Genomic DNA, 18,221 nt, shown 5'->3' on the forward strand with positions numbered 1-18,221 from the left:
GCATCTGAGCTAAAAATCTCAAAGAATGAGTTTAAAAAAACAAAGCACATACAAAAACAAAATATTTTATTCAATTTCATCATTAAGATTATTATACATTTTTGCATTGAAACAAGCTTCATTTTGGTATGGTGAGTCGTGTGTGTCCATTTTGATGTGGATCTTGATTGAATATGTCGAATGCTTCCATACTCAGAGACACTTGGTAGTTGATTTTTTTTTTTTTTAAATGAACACCTGCCTGGAATCGTTACACGATGAGATTAGGGCAACAGTTGCATTAAAAAAAGGAAGACGTCCCTTAAAAAAAAACAAAATTTGGAGACATTCCAAACTATACAAACAAGATCCGGCAGGCCAATGTCTGAGAAGAGGTCAGGCATGTGTTTGAGAAGCACTTTTTGGTTGAGCTTTGAGGCAATGTTTGAAATGGCCTTGCTGGTGATGAGCCCATATGTCTGTTGATGTGGTTGTCTGTTTTCAAGATTGTGTGTGTCTGTGTGTGTTTCAGTCTGTGGGAAGCAAACGGATGTGTATAAGAAGCAATGAAGTGGATATGAGATGTACCTGCAGCTGTTGTGTGTGTGTGTGTGTGTTTGTGTGCTTGTATGTGTTTGTGCTCAGAAGGAGAAGTATTTGGTGAACCACTCCTGCTTCAGCCCTTCTGTCCCCCTCTGTTCCAGGTATGGGCCCCTGCACAACATAAGACACAGACAGGTATAGTTTTTAACATCACAACTAATTGAGAAAAATAAAATGAAGAACATAAAAACATATGTTATACTGAGGCATTCAATCACAGGCAGAAAAGAGAGAACAGGAAAGCAGCAGACACTTGACTCAGATGCAATTATTTCATCTTATAAAGACTGATATTTACTGAATATCTTCTTTAGGATGAGAAGCAACAGTCACCTTACTGGTATTTACTATATATTACAGCCATGATACCTGTGGTACAGCTGTGGCTCAGGAGGCAGAGTGGGTTGTGTACTACCTGGCAGGTTTGTGGCTCAATCTCCAGCATATTGAGGTGTTTTGTTTTTTTTAAAGAATAAAGTGCTGTATGAATCTATGTGAAAATGATCAGCCAATCACATGGCAGCAGCTCAGTACCAACTGAGCATCGTTTAAATGCCACAGCCTGTCCAAGTACTGTTGGTGACCATGTTCATCCCTTTATGATCACAGTGTACCCATCTTCTAATGGCTGATTCCAGCAGAATAACTCAACATGTCACAAAGCTCAAATCATCTCAAACTGGTTTCTTGAACATCACAATAAGCTCACTGTACTCAAACGGTCGCCACAGTCACCAGATCTCGATGCAATAGAGCACGTTTTTTGGATGTGGTGGAACAGGAGATTAACATCATGGATGCACAGCTGACAAATCTGCAGCAACTGTGTCAGTATGGACCAAAATCCCTGAGGAATGTTTCCAGCACCTTGTTGGATTTATGCCACAAAGAATTAGACTGTTCTGAAGGCAAAAAGGTATCCAACCCAGTACTGGCAAGGTGTACCTAATAATGTGTACCACTCCATTTAATGTTGACATTCATATTCATAAATACTCAGTAGTCATTAATAGATTATTTCATGATCACATAGTAACGAGTACTCACAGGTAGGATAATATCCATCTTCAAGATCGTCTGTCATTCTCATGTTTGTTTGTGTTTATATTGTTTTTAACCTATGTCATTTATGGAACTGAGTCTCTGCTGGTGTATGATCGCCGAACACTACTGGACCTCCAACCTTCGGTCCAGGACATGGTGATATTTGGTGTTGGTGGACAGCAATCCTTGCCCCCGTTTCTGTCGGAGATTCCGAGTCATCTGTGGCGGGTTCCTGCGCTGCCTTCCCGGCGGAGACGTCATCGTCGTCGCGGAAGAAGAAGCGGCCGGCTGGTGAAGCTGAAATTTTACCTGACGCACTTTTCTGCTTCTACCCGATCGGTGCATGGAGCGTTTCTAGGATCTCGTGTGCCTCGGCGTTTCCTGGATCCCGTTGATGCCTGTTTGGTGCCCATTGTCGGCTTTGAAGCCCTTCGGCCCCGCCGCCCATGCCCTCTCCGGCTCAACATGCGCCGACAATGTCTCCGAAACCTGAGACCGCTGTGCCGGGTTTCCCGACTTGTTGGAGCCCATGCTCCAGTTCCTGTCAGGATTGGCCTGGTAAATGCCAGGTCGCTGGCGAATAAAACTTTTATTCTTCGGGACTTTTTTAGTTCCCGTAACCTGGATCTTCTGTTTGTGACTGAGACGTGGCTGAGTGTTGGCGAGTCCAGTGCTCTGTCTGAGCTTTTACCAGAGGATTGTTGTTATTTTAACTCACCGCGGGCTTCAGGGAGAGGCGGAGGCACAGCGACTGTTCACAAACAGGACTACAAATGTAAGCAGTGCTTTCTACAGTCGTCATTCTCCAGCTTTGAGTTTACCTCGTTTGAGATGAGGCACATTAACCCGGTTTTCTGCGCTGTGGTTTACCGGCCCCCCAAATACAACAAAAACTTCATAAATGACTTCTCTGATTTTCTAGCAGGGATTATACCTAATTATGAATATGTTCTTATTGTTGGAGATTTTAATATACATGTGTGTTGTCCTGATAAGCCACTGGTAAAGGACTTTTTAAGCCTTCTTGACTCTTTTAACCTGGTACAGGCCGTACCCGGCCCTACACATGAGCACGGACACACACTGGACCTGGTTCTTTCCTGCGGTCTGCCTGTGACTAACCTGGAAATCTGTGCCTCTGTATTCTCGGATCATCTGCCTGTGTTATTCACTGCTAGTTTGACACGTACTGCAGTTAAAACTCGCGCTCCTGTTCGGCGCTGTCGGGTTATTAACCCGTCCACTGCCGCTCAGTTTTCTACTGCTTTTTTTCACCTCTGTGGTTCGTTTGACTTTCTCTCCTCTGATACAGAAGAGCTTATTTCTTGGTTCTACTCTTCCTGTCAAACCATCCTGGACTCGGTGGCTCCATTAAAAACCAGGCAGCCAAAGACTAAACCTGAGCCGTGGTTTAATGACAGAACTCGTGCTGTGAGGAGGGAATGTCGCCGAGCTGAACGAAGGTGGAAAAAAGATAAACTGCAGGTGACTCTTCAAATTTTAAAAGACTGCTGGCGTCACTACCAGAGCACGGTTAAAGAGGCAAAAAGGGAATACTTTGCAAAAATTATTTCCTCCAACAGCCATAACCCACGTCTTTTGTTTAACACTATTAACTCTGTGCTTGATGCTCCACAGAATGCCTGTTTGGAAGCTTCTCCTGATACGTGCAATAATTTTCTGCGTTTTTTTATTGAAAAGGTTGCTAGTACCAGGGCTCTTATCACAGCTCCTGGTTCTGACCCCTCTGTTTCAGTCCCTTGCTCTGCTGTTTTCACTCAGTTTGAGTCTGTGACTCTCTCACTTTTAGAGGATGTGGTCGGCCATATTAAGCCATCAGGTTCCCCCCGTGATCCTGTCCCTCCACGATTTTTTAAAGAAATTTTATCTAGTATAGGGCAGCCTGTTCTTACCATTATAAATAGCAGTCTGTCCTCAGGTGTGGTCCCTGCTATTTTTAAACATGCAGTAGTCCAGCCACTGCTTAAGAAACCTGGTCTTGATCCTGCTGTGCTGGCTAATTATCGGCCTATTTCCAAGCTGCCTTTTCTTTCTAAGGTTTTAGAAAAAATTGTGTACTGTCAGCTGAAACAGTTTTTAGATGAGAATAGCACCCTGGAGGTTTTTCAGTCAGGTTTTAAAACCCTTCATAGCACAGAATCTGCTTTATTAAGGGTTTTTAACGACATCCTTCTTGCATGTGATTCTGGGAACCATGTTGTTCTGGTTTTACTTGACCTAACTGCTGCCTTTGATACAGTAGATCACAACATTTTAATATCTCGTTTACACCACTTAGTAGGCATTGGTGGCACTGTTCTTAAATGGTTCAGTTCTTACCTGGCAGAGAGAACTTTTTCTGTGAGCATTCTTGATGCTGAATCATCTGCTGCTTCTCTGCCATGTGGTGTACCGCAGGGCTCAATTCTGGGCCCACTTCTTTTCTCACTGTATTTACTGCCTCTGGGTTCTATCCTCAGAAAACATGGAATCTCATTTCATTGTTATGCTGACGATTGTCAAATTTATTTGCCCTTGAAGAAGAAGGATATCCATTCCATAAAACATCTCCTGGCATGTCTAGGTGATATTAAAGCTTGGTTGGCCTTGAACTTTTTAAATTTTAATGAAAAGAAAACAGAGGTAATGGTGTTTGGACCCAGTGGCTCCTGTGAGTCCTCCTCTGTTGACCTGGGACCCTTGGAGGTATATTTTAAACCCATTATTACTGATCTTGGTTTTAAGGTGGACAGTGATTTTAAATTGGACAGCCAAATCAGAGCTGTGGTTAAGTCCAGTTTTTATCATTTGAAGCAATTGGCATCAGTAAAAGCATTTCTATCTAGGCAGCATTTTGAAACAGTGATCCATGCTTTTATTTTATCTCGACTGGATTACTGTAATTCACTTTATTTTGGAGTCAGTCAGTCGCTACTCTCACGTCTGCAGCTGGTTCAAAATGCTGCTGCACGACTTTTGATGGGAACTCAAAAGAGAGAGCACATGACCTCTGTCCTGGCCTCACTTCACTGGTTGCCTGTACATTTTAGGATTCATTTTAAGATTCTTATGTTTGTTTTTAAATCTTTGCACAATCTTGCCCCGCCTTACCTCTCTGAGCTTCTTCACCCCTACATACCTTGCCGGTCTCTCAGGTCAGCAGACCAGCTGCTCTTGGAGGTACCAAGATCAAGAAGGAAGCTCAGAGGGGACAGGGCTTTCTCTGTTGTTGGTCCTAAGTTATGGAATGACTTGCCTTTGCAGGTTAGAGCGGCCCCTTCACTGTCCACTTTTAAAGTTCGTCTTAAAACCCATCTTTTTTCCTTGGCTTTTAACTCCAGCGGGATCTAGTTTTAAACAGTTTTTTTTTTTTTTTTTTAACCTGAAAGAGTTATTAAATTGTTTTTTATTTGTGTTTTAATGTACAGCACTTTGTGTCAGCTGTGGTTGTTTTAAAGTGCTTTATAAATAAAGATGGTATGGTATGGTAAGATGTTCGCCTTTATTTTAATCTCAGCTGCATGCCTGTAATGTTTTGTGACAGCATCTGTTCTGATCCATGACCTCAGTAAACACTGTCCTGAAGATTTCATGTCTTACTGAACAAAAATGAAGGGTTAAAAAAAACTGTTTCCTTTTTTTAAATCGATCCACATTAGGACAGCAAGGTAGTGTGGTGGTTAGTACCGTTGCCTCACAGCTAGAAGGTCTGGGTTTGAATCCATAGTGGCAGTCAAAGTAACAGCCACATGAATGTGAAGGATTCGGAGTAGAATGTGGAACTCTGTAACAGGATGATCGATGTTATTCACTAATGATAATGTTGTGGAGGGATTTTTATTTTTTTTTAAATCACTTAAAGTTCCCTTTGTGGTAGTTCTTGCCACAGCTGGACAACATTTTGCCACCAGGACACACATACAGACTCAAAATTGTGAAAACACCACCAGCCACGCTGTCATGGAAGATGACAATTGTTCGCGCTGCAGGTTTCCACCAAGAGATCTGCAGCAGACCGCTACAGCTGGCTCATCTTGAACTGAACTTGAGATTAACACAGACTGACAGCTGATTAATCCCAACATCCATTTTATGCCAGCGATCAGAGTCCTTGTTGTATCAGTTTAATTAATGTCATCACTAAGAGTTATTGTTGTATTGCTCATGCTGGTTTTATCATATATTTATATGAAATTAAAATGTTGTTAATGTAACTTGTTAAAAGTCCGATAACCCCAGTAAGCCTTAAATTAAATTTGCCTTTTTCTTGATTTAAGGTGATTTTGGTATCTTATCCTGAAGAAGTCAACTTGCTGAATCATCAGCCTTTTAAAGTTGAAATAAAAACAAAGCCAAAGATGTTACAACTTTCATACCTGATTGAGTGGGCCTGCAGGTGTGCATGTGGCTCCAGGCAGGAGGGGGACACGTATCGGATGCCGGTCTGAGGTGAGGGGCAGACGGGGAGAGGTGCTGTCGGCGCTGGGGTTGGTGGGACGCAGGAGGTCCGGGATCTGGCAGATCGAGATAGGGAGGGGGAGGAATGTTGGGTGAGGGGGAGGGAGGTGTGCTTGTGCGGAAGAGAGGAGGTGGAGTAGTGGGGGGAGGTCTGAGGGTGGGAGGAGGAATGGTGGGGGAGGGTTGAAGAGGCGTGCTGATGGACGGAGGGGGAGGAGGAAGACGAGGAGGAGGAGTGCGGCAGAAGGATGCTCCTGCTGTAAGTGCCGGCGCTGGGGGTGCTGGTGACGCGAGGAGGCGACTCCACGCGCTTCCTCTGTCCAAAGAAACCCAAATTCACACACAGGTAAGAGACTTTTGACAAAACAGCATAATTCAGTGACTAATGGTGCAATTTCAGTCTCTCTTTTGGTCTCCACACGCTGTTCATCTGCCTGCAACCAAAGCCTGCTCAAACATGACAACAAGCTTGAAAAGCTGCAAAGATATCTCTTCTTTGTAGAGAGAAGATATCTCCCTTCAGATATATCTGTTTAAAGGAGACCTTTTGCGCTCATATTCAGGTCCACGTATTTTATTCTTGGACTCTACTAGAGCAGCTTTGCATGACTGACAGTTCAAAATTGTCCTTATTTAGCTTTTACTGGATGTTGGTGCAGAGCCTCAGTTAATCTTCTGTCTGAAACAAGCCGTTGAAGTTCCTCTCACTTCAAGGTCAACCAACTTTCTTCTGATTGGCTGCCAGTGAAAAGCAAAAGATCTTAACAGCAGGTGGCTGAGGCTTCTGTGCTCACAGCCAGAGCTGCCACGCAGATCCAAGAGGAGAAAAAAGTGAAACTGAGCTTTTAGAGCATTCTGACGCACGAGCTTCTGGCTCACAGGGATTACTTAAATTTGGCCGTTTACACCATCCAGCACTGTGATATAATATACAGTACTGTGCAAAAGCCTTGAGCTGCCCATCATTTCTTTATGTTCTGCTAGGAAAATGGGGAATAGGTGCAAAGATTTATTGAAACATGCGCAAACATATATGGAAATACAGTGTGTATGTCAAAAACAGAGTTTGTACAGTTGTACAAGCTTGAATGTCAATATATGTTATGACCACCTTTATTCTTCAGCACAGCCTGAACTCTCTGAGGCAGCTTTTTTTCTCATTTCTTGAAGTAGTTTTCAGGAATAGTTCTCCAGGCTTCTTGAAGGACGTTCAAAGCTCTTCTTCGGATGTTTGCTGCCTTTTGTTCTGTTTTCTGTCAAGATGATCCCACACTGCTTCAATAATGTTGAGGTCCACGCTCTGAGGAGGCCAATCCATGACTGATAGTGTTCCATTGTGTCTTTTTCTATCCAGGTATGCTTTTACTGAATTGACAGTGTGTTTGGGATCATTGCCATACTGGAAAAATTAAGCTGTTTTCAATCAATCAATCAGATTGTATGGTGGATCAAAATCTGATGGTATTTTTCTGTGTTCATAATTCTGCCAATTTTGACAAGATCTCCAACACCACTGGCTGAAATGCAGATCCAAACCATGACAGAGCCTCCACCATGTTTCCCAGATGGCTGTAGACACTCAATGTTGTACCTCTCTCCTGACCTTCTCTGTATATATTGAGAACCATTTGAACCAAAAATTTCAAATTTGGATTCATCACTCCATCAGACCTGCTGCCACAGATTTTTAGTCCAATTCTTGTGCAATGTCAGCCTTTTCTCCCTGTTTCCCTTCCGTAATAATGGCTTCTTGACAGCCACCCTTCCACTGAGACCATTTCCGATGAGGCTTCAGTGAACAGTAGATGGATCAGCTGAAGGTCCAGATGCATCACTCAGGTCCTGTGTCAGGTCTTTTTTTCCTATTTCCTATGGACATGACTTTCAGATACTGTTCATCTGCTGTACACAGAACTTTAGGCCTATCACTTCGTTTGTCCTCCACTTGTCCAGTTTCCTTAATTTTTTTAAAGACACACTGCACACCCTGCTGAGATATGCTAAGCAATTGGCTAATAGCTCTTTGGGAATCACCTTGTTGGTGCAAAAATATTATTTTATGTCTGTCAAACTGTGTTAACTTTGGATTTTTTTCATACATTCAACTGAAGAAATGGGAACAAATTATATGTTTTTATGACAGGATGCCAGTAACAAAGAGCCTAAAAATAGAATTTAAAATTGGTTCTTTGCTAAGTTGTCTGTTATGTGTCGACACAACACTCGTTCATCCTTTGAGTTTCATACCTTTTTATGGTTGAATGATTCATAGTTCAGTGTAAAGTGGTTTAACAAACAAAAGAAACATTCCTCTGAAAATGGTCAGGTACAAGGACTGGAAAATGAAATGAAAAGCAAATTAAATGAAATTCTGGCTGCTTGGAAGCAAAACATAAAGAAATGAGGGTAACTTTTGCACAGTACTGTATAGGTCAGACAATGTAGAAAATCATAATAGGTCCCCTTTAAAGAGCTTAAGTTTATGTTGCAAAGCAAGTGCCCATTAGTCAGTTTAGTGATATCAGTTAAATTAGTAAGCCACACATTTTTATTTATTATGAAGGTCACTTTAGTTTATTTTCAGACACATATGGTCCTGTATTATGCATGTATATGTATTAATCAGCAGCTGAAAATAGTCCCCAGGCAAATGCACATTTTACTTCTCTTTAAGTAATAAGTTTGATCAAATCACCTGTTAAGGGAAATGTTTTAAACCTAAGCAGCATAGTATCACCAGCTTTATTTGATGTATTACATGTGCAGGCATCACAGGAGAAGAAAACACATCCTGTAAGTTCCTCAGAAAAGTCTAGTTTTACTGAAGCATACCGTAACAAAAGCATGGACATAAATCAAAAAAAAATCTGTGGCCTGCAACCATCATACGCGACTGCCAACAAGCTGCAGGTGATGATGCGCGTTAGTATTTTGAAATTGTACCATCCCAGATGGTTCGTAACCACATATCATAACAGACACCAAGCACGTAGAATCCTGCACTTTACTGCAGCCTCAAATTGTTAGTCACACTGCTGACAAGCTTTAGTTAAAGACATGAACGCCTCAAAATCAATGTCATTACGTTTGCATTACTTGAGCTGACATGCCAAACTTTAAAAAAAAAAAAAGAAAAAGTGCTGCATAATAAACCATCAGTTTCCACATCGTTCTTAATAAAGTCTTCACACATCTGAATCTTCACTTGCCATATGCCATGCAAGTAAAAGCAGAGTGATGATAGAATCACTCCATTGGGGGGGGGGCATCTTTACGACACACTGGTGTCGTGGCGAGTGGGCGAACTTGTGCATTTTACCGCTTCGTGCCCCAGAAACAGAAGCCCGCTTTGGCCCAGCGAGCCCTTCTGGCTGGAAGGAGGCCCGCTCTGATGACCGCATTTATGCTCATGAGCCGGACACACAAACTCACCCTCGTGGTTGGCGTGACGCTCCCGGGGCGGGACTTGCTGTCACGGAGCCCGAGGCTACTGTTGTCCCCGGCAACGGGAGGGTGGAGCTGCAGCTGATGCCTCTCTTCCTGGAGGGAAGGAGGATGAGGAAGGACTTTCACTGGCCTTATTCACAATTGGTGCTGTTGTTCTTGTTGCTGTTGTGGGGTTTGAGTTGTGTCTGGAGGGCGTAAATGTTTGCCAAGCTCTCTCACGCCACACAGATGGTAGACGTAGCACTCTATCAGAGGACACTAAAAAATGTAGATTTCTCCTACGCATGTATGACCACCGATGATTAATGAAGGCACCGTTCCACTGAGTTTAGTCTGAGTCATTTAAATATTTATGATTTGTGAAAAATGCTCGTTTATGCAGCCAGATTTTAATGCTCAGTCTCAAAACACTGGGTGATTTTGATTTTTAGCTTGCTGGAATTATCAGTCTGTGTTTAACATCTTTATGTGACAAAACAGATAAAGATGATCCTTTTCTGGTGATTTATCTTTACTGGATAGAGATGATATAGAGGAGAGAGGGAGAAAGTTTTTGCAACAAAACCCCTTGAAGGAAATCAAACCAGGGATGCTGCAGTCAGAGCGCTCGTGGGCGTAATATGGGCCCGTGGACCCCCTCAGTCCCCAGAGGAAAGCAAAACAACCTCAGAGAAATCAATACAAGACAGCATTATGCTAAGGATATGTCAAGGTAGTGAGTCTGTGCAGCTATTTAACACAATTCCAATGCACCACCAGGGCACAGAGGTGTCCAAATGAATGGAAACTTTAAACAGCTTCAGTTTCAGGGCTCCTGAGCAAACACAATCTGCTAATGAAAACTGTTTCCAAGGTCAAGACTAAACTCTCGAGCTCAGATATCATTCCTGTTTGCCCACTGGGGGCACCTTCAGAGCAATTTAGCAAAAAACATTTGAACTAGTCACAATATCAGACTTTCTCTATGCCATTACTGTGGCCAAATTTACTATAACATTATTTCTACACTAGCTACAGAAATTTAGAGAAAGAAAAAGTAACACTGTCAGGTTTGCTTTAACATTGTTTATTATGTGTTTGGTATATTTCTGTACTGAAGATACAAGTATCGGGAGATGGAGAGAGTCTGCAACCACCTCTGTACAAAAGTGTTCAAACATTATCAAAATATAACTTTTTATAACTATAAATACTTTATATTGCCAAAAATATTCACTCATCCATCTAAATCATTGAATTCAGGTGTTCCAGTCACTTCCATGGCCACAGGTGTATAAAACCAAGCACCTATGCATGTAGACTGCTTCTACAAACATTGTGAAAGAAGGAGCTCAGTGAATCTGGGTTTGGCAGTTGCCAGGAGAATAGTACTTGTCTGACTGGAACTCTTAATGCTTCAGCATACCAAGACATTATGGACAATTTCATGCTCTAAACTTTGTGGGAACAGTTTGGGGATGGCCCCTTCCTGTTCCAACATGGCTGTGCACCAGTGTACAAAGCAAGGTCCATAAAGACATGGATGAGGTTTTGGTGACATAATATTAAACCCTACGGATTAAGAATGGGATGTCACTCAAGTTCATCTGTGAGTGAAGACAGGCGAGCAAATACTTTTGGCAATACAGTGTATTGTAGTGTATTATAACTATAAAATATAACTTTATGTAGTACACTATATGGATAAAAGGACTGGGCCACCTACACATTACACCTATAGGAGCTGCTCAGCCATGGAAACCCCTGCCATGAAGCTCTGGCCACAGTTTTTCAATTCAATTCAATTTTATTTATATAGTACCAAATCACAACAAACAGTTGCCTCAGGGTGCTTTATATTGTAAGGTAAAGAGCCTACAGTAATTACAGTGAAATTATTTTTGTACTGATATTAATGCCAGAGGAGATTTGGAGCTCTGCATTTATTGAATCAGCAGAGCATTGGTGACTTTTAGGCACCATGCGCCTCAGCACTCAGTGACCCTGCCACTTTGTGGCTGACTTGCTGTTGTCCCTAAATGCTCCATGTTGCAATAATTTCACTTAGTGTAAATCATGGAATATCTAGGAGGGAAGAAATTTCACAAACCGACCTGTTGGAGCAGTGACATCCTATTACTGTAGCACACGCAAATTCGGTGAGCTCTTTAGAACCACCCATTCATTCATTGTTTTGTAAAGGCAGACTGCATATGCATAGGTGCTTGATTTTATACATCAGTGGCAACGTGACTGAAAGTGCCTGAATTCAAAGATAAAGACGTGTGGCACAATACATTTGTCCATATAGTGTATTAATACTCAGTTGTATTGATTGTAATGCTTTACAAACATATTTATTTTAGTTATCTTTGCACAGTGTCATCTAAAGGGACGATACAAACATTTAAAGATAATGCTGGTAAATTTCTTTATTTGTTATATTGTTAGCAAATCCATTAAAAAGCCCCAGACCAGTCAATTTGCACAGCCCATCTGTGGCAGTCAGCACTATTAAGAAAAAAAAGGTCACAATTATGGAGTTTTATTGTTTAAAAAGACTCTCATTTCCTAAAATTAATGAGCACTGTAGTTTTTAGCAATCATCATTCAAACAGGAGTAAATAGGGTAACTAATGGGGACTATTTTCAGCCAAGTATTTATATATATTTGCTACACTAATGAGTAATTTTGACAAGATTTTGTGTGTGTGTGTGTGTGTGTGTGTGTGTGTGTGTGTGTGTGTGTGTGTGTGTGTGTGTGTGTGTGTGTGTGTGTGTCCGTCCAAGTTTATCTTAATGGATCAGCCAGTGCAACAATGGCGCTCTATGGTACAGATAACAGGCTTACTGTTGGGTGTTTCTTTTTGTTTTGCTCATCACTTACACCGTGCCTCTGTTGGTTTTACTTCCTGTTTTTGTCTGCTTCATTCTCGTTGGACTGCTTCACTGTGTGTAATCACTCATTTAGATCTCTGTGTCTTAGTCCTCCACTTCTCCTTGTCGTATTTCAGTGTGTCTATTTCCAGCGCGTGGTTCTCTCCTGTGATCCTCACAGGTTACTGTTTCCTGTTTGTGCTCCGTTTAGTTTCTGCTCCTTTTGTTGTATTTTTGGATTCTTTTGAAAGCCAGTAGAGCTTTAGTTTTCAGTCTTGGATTTTTTTTGTATCAGCTTTTGTTTCTTTTTTGTTTTTTTGTTCACCCCCACCCCTTCCCTTTCTTTATACTACAGTTGTGATTTTTTTAATTGTGAAAATGTTTCTTACCAGGAGTTTCATCTTTCTTTCCTAACAGGAATTGGCCCATTGGTGTGGCAAGGATAACGGAAAGCTGCGTGGAGTCATTCATGACCCCGGAAATAAATGTATCTCTCCACCTCTAACTATTTAAGTTAGAAGGAAGAATCTCAACAATGCATGACGATGTTTTTCATATTCTCTAAACTCTCTCGTAAATGAAATAGATTCTTGTATAAAGGCATTTTACTAAAAAGTGGTTAAATGAATAAATATTGTAGAACACCCAGTAAGTGAACAAAAATAAAGCCAAACCAAATGGCAGATGCTACACCTGAACTTATATCATTTCATAATGGAAGCTCTGATTCATGCCAAATTGGGTGTGACAGTGCGCAGGGTGTTCCTCTACCTGTCTGGAAAAACTGAATGTGAATATATTGATGCACTGAGCACATACAGCCATGCAAACACAGAGGTAGGCATATTCATATATGTTTTTACAGTTTTTGCCAAGAATGTCCCAGAAGCACAAACCAGGGTTTGTTGGAAAGACCTGAATACAACAACATATCATACGGTGGCTGGCTGTAGCTCAAGAGGTAGAGCAAGTCACTTACTAACTGGAAGGTTGGTGGTTTGATCCCTGCCTGCACCAGTCTGCATGACAAACTAACCTTGGGCACAATACTGAACCCCAAGATGCTCTCCAGTGCATTCACTGGTGTGGGAATGTTAGATAGAAAGCAATTAGGTATAAAAAAAGTGCTTTTAGTGCTCAAGTAGAAAAGTGGTATATAAGAACCAGTCCAGTTCATATGTGACTGTATCAGGTATAATTACTGTTTTAGATTAAAAAGTGTATGATGCGGTCCAAGTAAAATGACCATGTGAAAAAGGTTCATCTACCTACAACTGTAATGTCAGTGAAACATGGCTAACACATCCTCTAACATATACTCTCTCACCACTAATCGTTTGATGAGCTGGTCTCTCTCCGTCAGTCTCTCCTGGAGTCTCCCCAGCTGTAGGTCGTCACATCGAGGCTCCCTCCTCCTGCACCGCTCCTCCCGCTCTCGCAGCCTGCAGTTAAATCATATACAGAAACACACACCTTTCTCACATACCTGCACATTTTTCACCCAGAGTCCCTCTGCCTCTGTCTGCCTTATCGCCTCGCGTCTCTCCTTTACTCACTCGTTCTCCAAGGCCACGATTCGCGCCTGCAGGTGACTCTGCGCGCTGCTGTATTCGGAGACCAAGCTCTGCATCTCCCTCTTGTGCTCCCTCCTGATCTCCTCCACCTCCTCTCGCCTCTTCTCCTCCTCCCGCTCCTTCCTCTTTTCCTCGTCCAGCTCCTCCTCTTTTATGTCGTCCTCTTTTCTCTCCTCCCAGTGCTTCTGTGACTCCTCGAGTTTCTCCATTTCCACCCTCAGCTTCTCCACCTCCTCCTTCAGACGTTGTGCTTCTTCCTCCAGCTGGGCGTCTCTTTTCTTCCTTATTTCTGCACTTTCCTCTTCTTTCTCCTCAGCCTCTGAATTCTTCTGCATTGACCTAAGAAGAATAGAACAGAGAAAAAGTGGAAATAAATGACTATTTAACACAAAATAAGAGGTAACTGCTTTTGCTCTACTGGATATTAGTGATTCTATAAATGGCTAAATCCCTTTAAACGTTGCTAAAAAAAAACAAAACAACAAAAACCCCACAAATTTATGCAAAAAGTACACAATATACCTCTGTGTATTTTTACATATATTTGAATGACATGCTGGAAAGACAAATGTGTCACCAGTAACAGATGTTGCTTGGATACTTTTGTCAAGCTTAGTTTCACAACTGCTATCTGGAGCTATGAAGTGTTTCCAGGCAAATGTATTATTCACAGCTTAGCCGTTAAAGCAAGGAAAGAGACAGCATCAGATTGGTATTAGCGGATACTCATGGTGCGATGTCGGTGTCGCATCAGAGTATTACCTGAGTGGTTAGGGTGCATATAACGTGCCTTGAGCAGCAAATTCCCAAGTTTGTTCAGACCAGCAATGTCAAATATACAGAACCGAGCTGCCAAAAAAGGTCGACACCGCCGGATGATTTTGCAAATATGGAAAATGTAAAGGAGGAGGACAGCAGCAAGAGTGAAAAGGATGGTAGGGTTTGTGGTTATGATGACACAGACAGAAAGACAGGAGGCCGAGCCGAAGATGCTAATGTTTTTGAAATGAGTACATCAGAGGGGCAGCTCATGTTGAGCAGTTTGGAGACGTGCAGAGGATGGACAGTGGATATATCGAGCAAAAGAGCTCCCAGGTAGGAGGAAAAGAGGAAGACCACAGAGAAAATTCATGGATGTAGTGAAGGAGGACGAGCAGAGGATTGTGTAATAGAGGAGGACGCTAGGGATAGAGTGAGAGTTAGGCATATGATCTGCTGTAGCAGCCTCTAAAGGGAGTAGCCAAAAGAAGACGAAGAAGAAGAAGAAGAGAACCAAGGAATGTAAAGGGGCACCTACACAGGAAGTGACTAGTGAGCAGACCACAGAAAGTGCGTAACATCCAGTAACTTCAGCAATAATGGACGAAATAACCACTGGCGATACAAATGGGCGGGTACTTTTCTCAACTTTAACATATGACAGAGTAGTAGATGCATTAGAGGATTACCTAGGCAACCAACCATCAGCTACAGAGTGATGCACAATGAGTGAATCGTTTCCACTCTGGACGCTCCTTAAAATATGTACTGGTCACAGAATTTCCCTGATCAGAGTTTAGAAAAAAAGGACTTTTTTTTTTTTTTTGTCAAATAACTGAAACCCTCTGTTTGTTAAATTATGAGCTGCCATCACTTCTCTCTAATGCATTTCTTAGATATCAGTTAAGCCCACAAAGCTGCACTGACAGGTTTTCTTTTAATACTGTGGGAAAAAATGAGGGGTAGTGTTTAAATTGCACTAATTTTTCTTAAGCCATTCCAAGCTTTTCATCATCACTTTTACAAACTGATGGTTCATTGAATGCACTTAAAATGCATTCACACTAAAAGGAAAGGGAAAAATTTGGAGGTCTTATTGGGCAAAAGCTTTTTAATGGTCCGACCACTTAAGATTAAAACCGGCTGTATGCTGCCCAGAAACTAAAAGGAGTTTGACACCATTTCATAAATAGAAATTTTCTATCTATGAAATAAGGGTTCAGGACACTATTATTACTACTACTTAACATTTTATCTAAGTGAGTCACACAGTCTTTCTTAGTGGGATTTCTTCCCTTCTCCCCAACTAACTGTGTTAGCCTCTTAACAGCCATCAGGTCACTGGAGACCCATCTACCAGTAAAGTTAGGGATTTCTGCTTCTATTAAGTAATTTCCTGTTTTATTTTGTAATCAGTTTTACTTCCTGTCTGTTAGTTTTCCTCATTTGTGATTCATTAGTGCCACCCGTGTTTAGCCTGCCATACCTGTTACCTGTTAGTCCTTAGGCTCCTCAGTATACTTATATACTCCTGCTTTTCACTCCTCGCTGGTCAGGTTATTCAGGCCTTTTGTAGTGTTCCTTGTATGTGACTTCACTGGTGGAGATGGGCATAGTGAGACACTAAAACATTCGAAGCAGCTGTGAACTGTATCGAGGTTTTGAAACAATCTGACACCCCTCTGCCCAGTGAGACCTACTGCTCTTGCAACTTGTGACGCAATGACACAGAAATGTATCACACAATTCTAAACAAAGCTGCATGATTGTCATCAACACATGTTTCGGAAAAATCCCCGCACAACAAACCAAGAAAAACTTTGTTGAAGACGGCAAGCTGTGACCGCAATGAAGTGTTTCAGCAAATATTAATTTGCCCCTGTTGTGTTAGCATATGTGAGGCTGTTGAAGTTGCTTCATAAACCAATTCCTTAGATAAAACATACTGAAAAAAGGCTGCTGTGCTTCTTGTGATAACCACACAGGTCTTGTGGATTTGCCTACTTTGTAGCTCAGTAAGTGCCGTGGAAGATGTTTCGTCTACAGTGGAATTAAGTGTGAATGTAGCTAATTATGCTTATGGATAAAAAGATGAATATTATTGTTGTACTATTGCATGATTATTTGTTATCATTTTGCAGTTTTTGTTGCTATTTATATATATTTACTACTTTTAAACATCTGAGCTGCAAACCAAATTTCGTTGCACTGCATAATTTGTGTGTGTCAGTGACAATAAAGATATATTCTACTGTATTCTATAAGAAAAAATAAAGTGACAACATCTACATCTGTCATATGTAAAGATTTTTATTCAAGAAATTTTCAGCTTTTTCAGGTTTTCAGCTATTTTAGGGCTGAGTTGCCATCTTTTTTTTTCTTCTTTTTTTACAACCTACCTCCCCACCCTTGGAAAAAAATCCATTCACTTGGCACCCTTGTTGCACCACTGTTGCAGGTTGCAGGTTTTGCCAAGATACAGGTGAGAGGTGTGGCTAAACAACACATTGCTCCCACCAATCATGTCTCCTTGGAGCAAATTCAGCAGTGAGATATCCTCTGACTTCTGCAGTGGCATCAGCAGTTGCACTGTGGGTACTGTGGGTTCCCACAAACTGTCTTTTGTTGCTGGTGCTGAGAACTCTTAAGTTTTCTGGGAGTTTGCAGCATCATCAGATTTATTCTACACTCTGTCAATCAAACCTTGAAGCAGCAGGTAAGTCACCTGTGGAAACTGGGGTGAAGCACACCAAAACCTCAACTGGCCGTGATCAAGTGATGTGGGTGTTCTGAACCACACTCTGGAGCAGCATTTCTAAATATCTGCAAGGGATACAAGTAACAAGCACCCCATCCCTGCTTTGTGGACTTTGACTTTTGCCTGCTCCTCCTGTATCCAACCACCACTGATTTTATTTTTATTAAAACGACAGCAACAGTCACAGGTTTGGGTTCGGTTACCGTTCAGCCCTTTCTTTTTTAAACAGGAAAACATCCTGGTCTATGCTAAGAGCACAAAGGAGAAGTTTAGGAAACTTCCTGCGACTTAATTCAGGCCTAGATGAGATGATGGGTAAACATGAAGCTACGGTTGAGATGGTTGATTTAACACAAAGTCTGTGAGAAGGTGGAAACAGCTAGCGCAGTTAAAAATACACGAGCTCACCAAGTTTGCTCGTTCTTGGTGTTATTTTCTTCCTCTGCCTCCTGTGTTCCCCTGTCTCTGTCATCATGTTTGGTTTTAGTCGTCTTTTAGCTATTTTCTGTTTTACTTTGAACATTAGTTTTCTCGTGCAATTTGTTTTGGTTTTACTCCCTTTTATGTCGTTACCCTTTGTTATTGTCTGCCTGCCCTCATTAGTTTCGCCTGTGTCTGGATCGAACCGCTGTCTTATCCTCAGTCAGCCATGTGTGCGTGTGTGTGTGCGCATGTGTGTGTGTGTGTAGCCCCTTTATCCTTGTCTCATTGCCTGTTGCATTTCAGTGTTCCTCATCTTTGCC

General features: G+C 41.7%; 1 protein-coding gene and 1 long non-coding RNA gene across 2 annotated transcripts in view; one reads left to right on the forward strand and one right to left on the reverse strand.

Annotated features, from left to right (window-relative positions):
- Positions 1-213: 213 nt before the first annotated feature.
- LOC115778829 (trichohyalin) overlaps positions 214-18,221 on the reverse strand; it is a 39,008-nt gene continuing 21,000 nt past the window's right edge. Inside the window, 4 exon segments of the mRNA XM_075074361.1 lie at positions 214-693; positions 6,003-6,400; positions 13,715-13,841; positions 13,944-14,300. Coding sequence (XP_074930462.1) covers positions 621-693; positions 6,003-6,400; positions 13,715-13,841; positions 13,944-14,300 — 955 coding nt within the window. The 3' untranslated portion in view covers positions 214-620.
- LOC115778900 (uncharacterized) lies at positions 604-1,938 on the forward strand. The gene is made up of 3 exons (XR_004019878.1): positions 604-683; positions 943-1,004; positions 1,192-1,938. It is a non-coding gene; the product is annotated as an uncharacterized LOC115778900 (long non-coding RNA).

Source organism: Archocentrus centrarchus, chromosome 1 (assembly GCF_007364275.1).
Source record: "Archocentrus centrarchus isolate MPI-CPG fArcCen1 chromosome 1, fArcCen1, whole genome shotgun sequence".
NCBI lineage: Eukaryota > Metazoa > Chordata > Actinopteri > Cichliformes > Cichlidae > Archocentrus > Archocentrus centrarchus.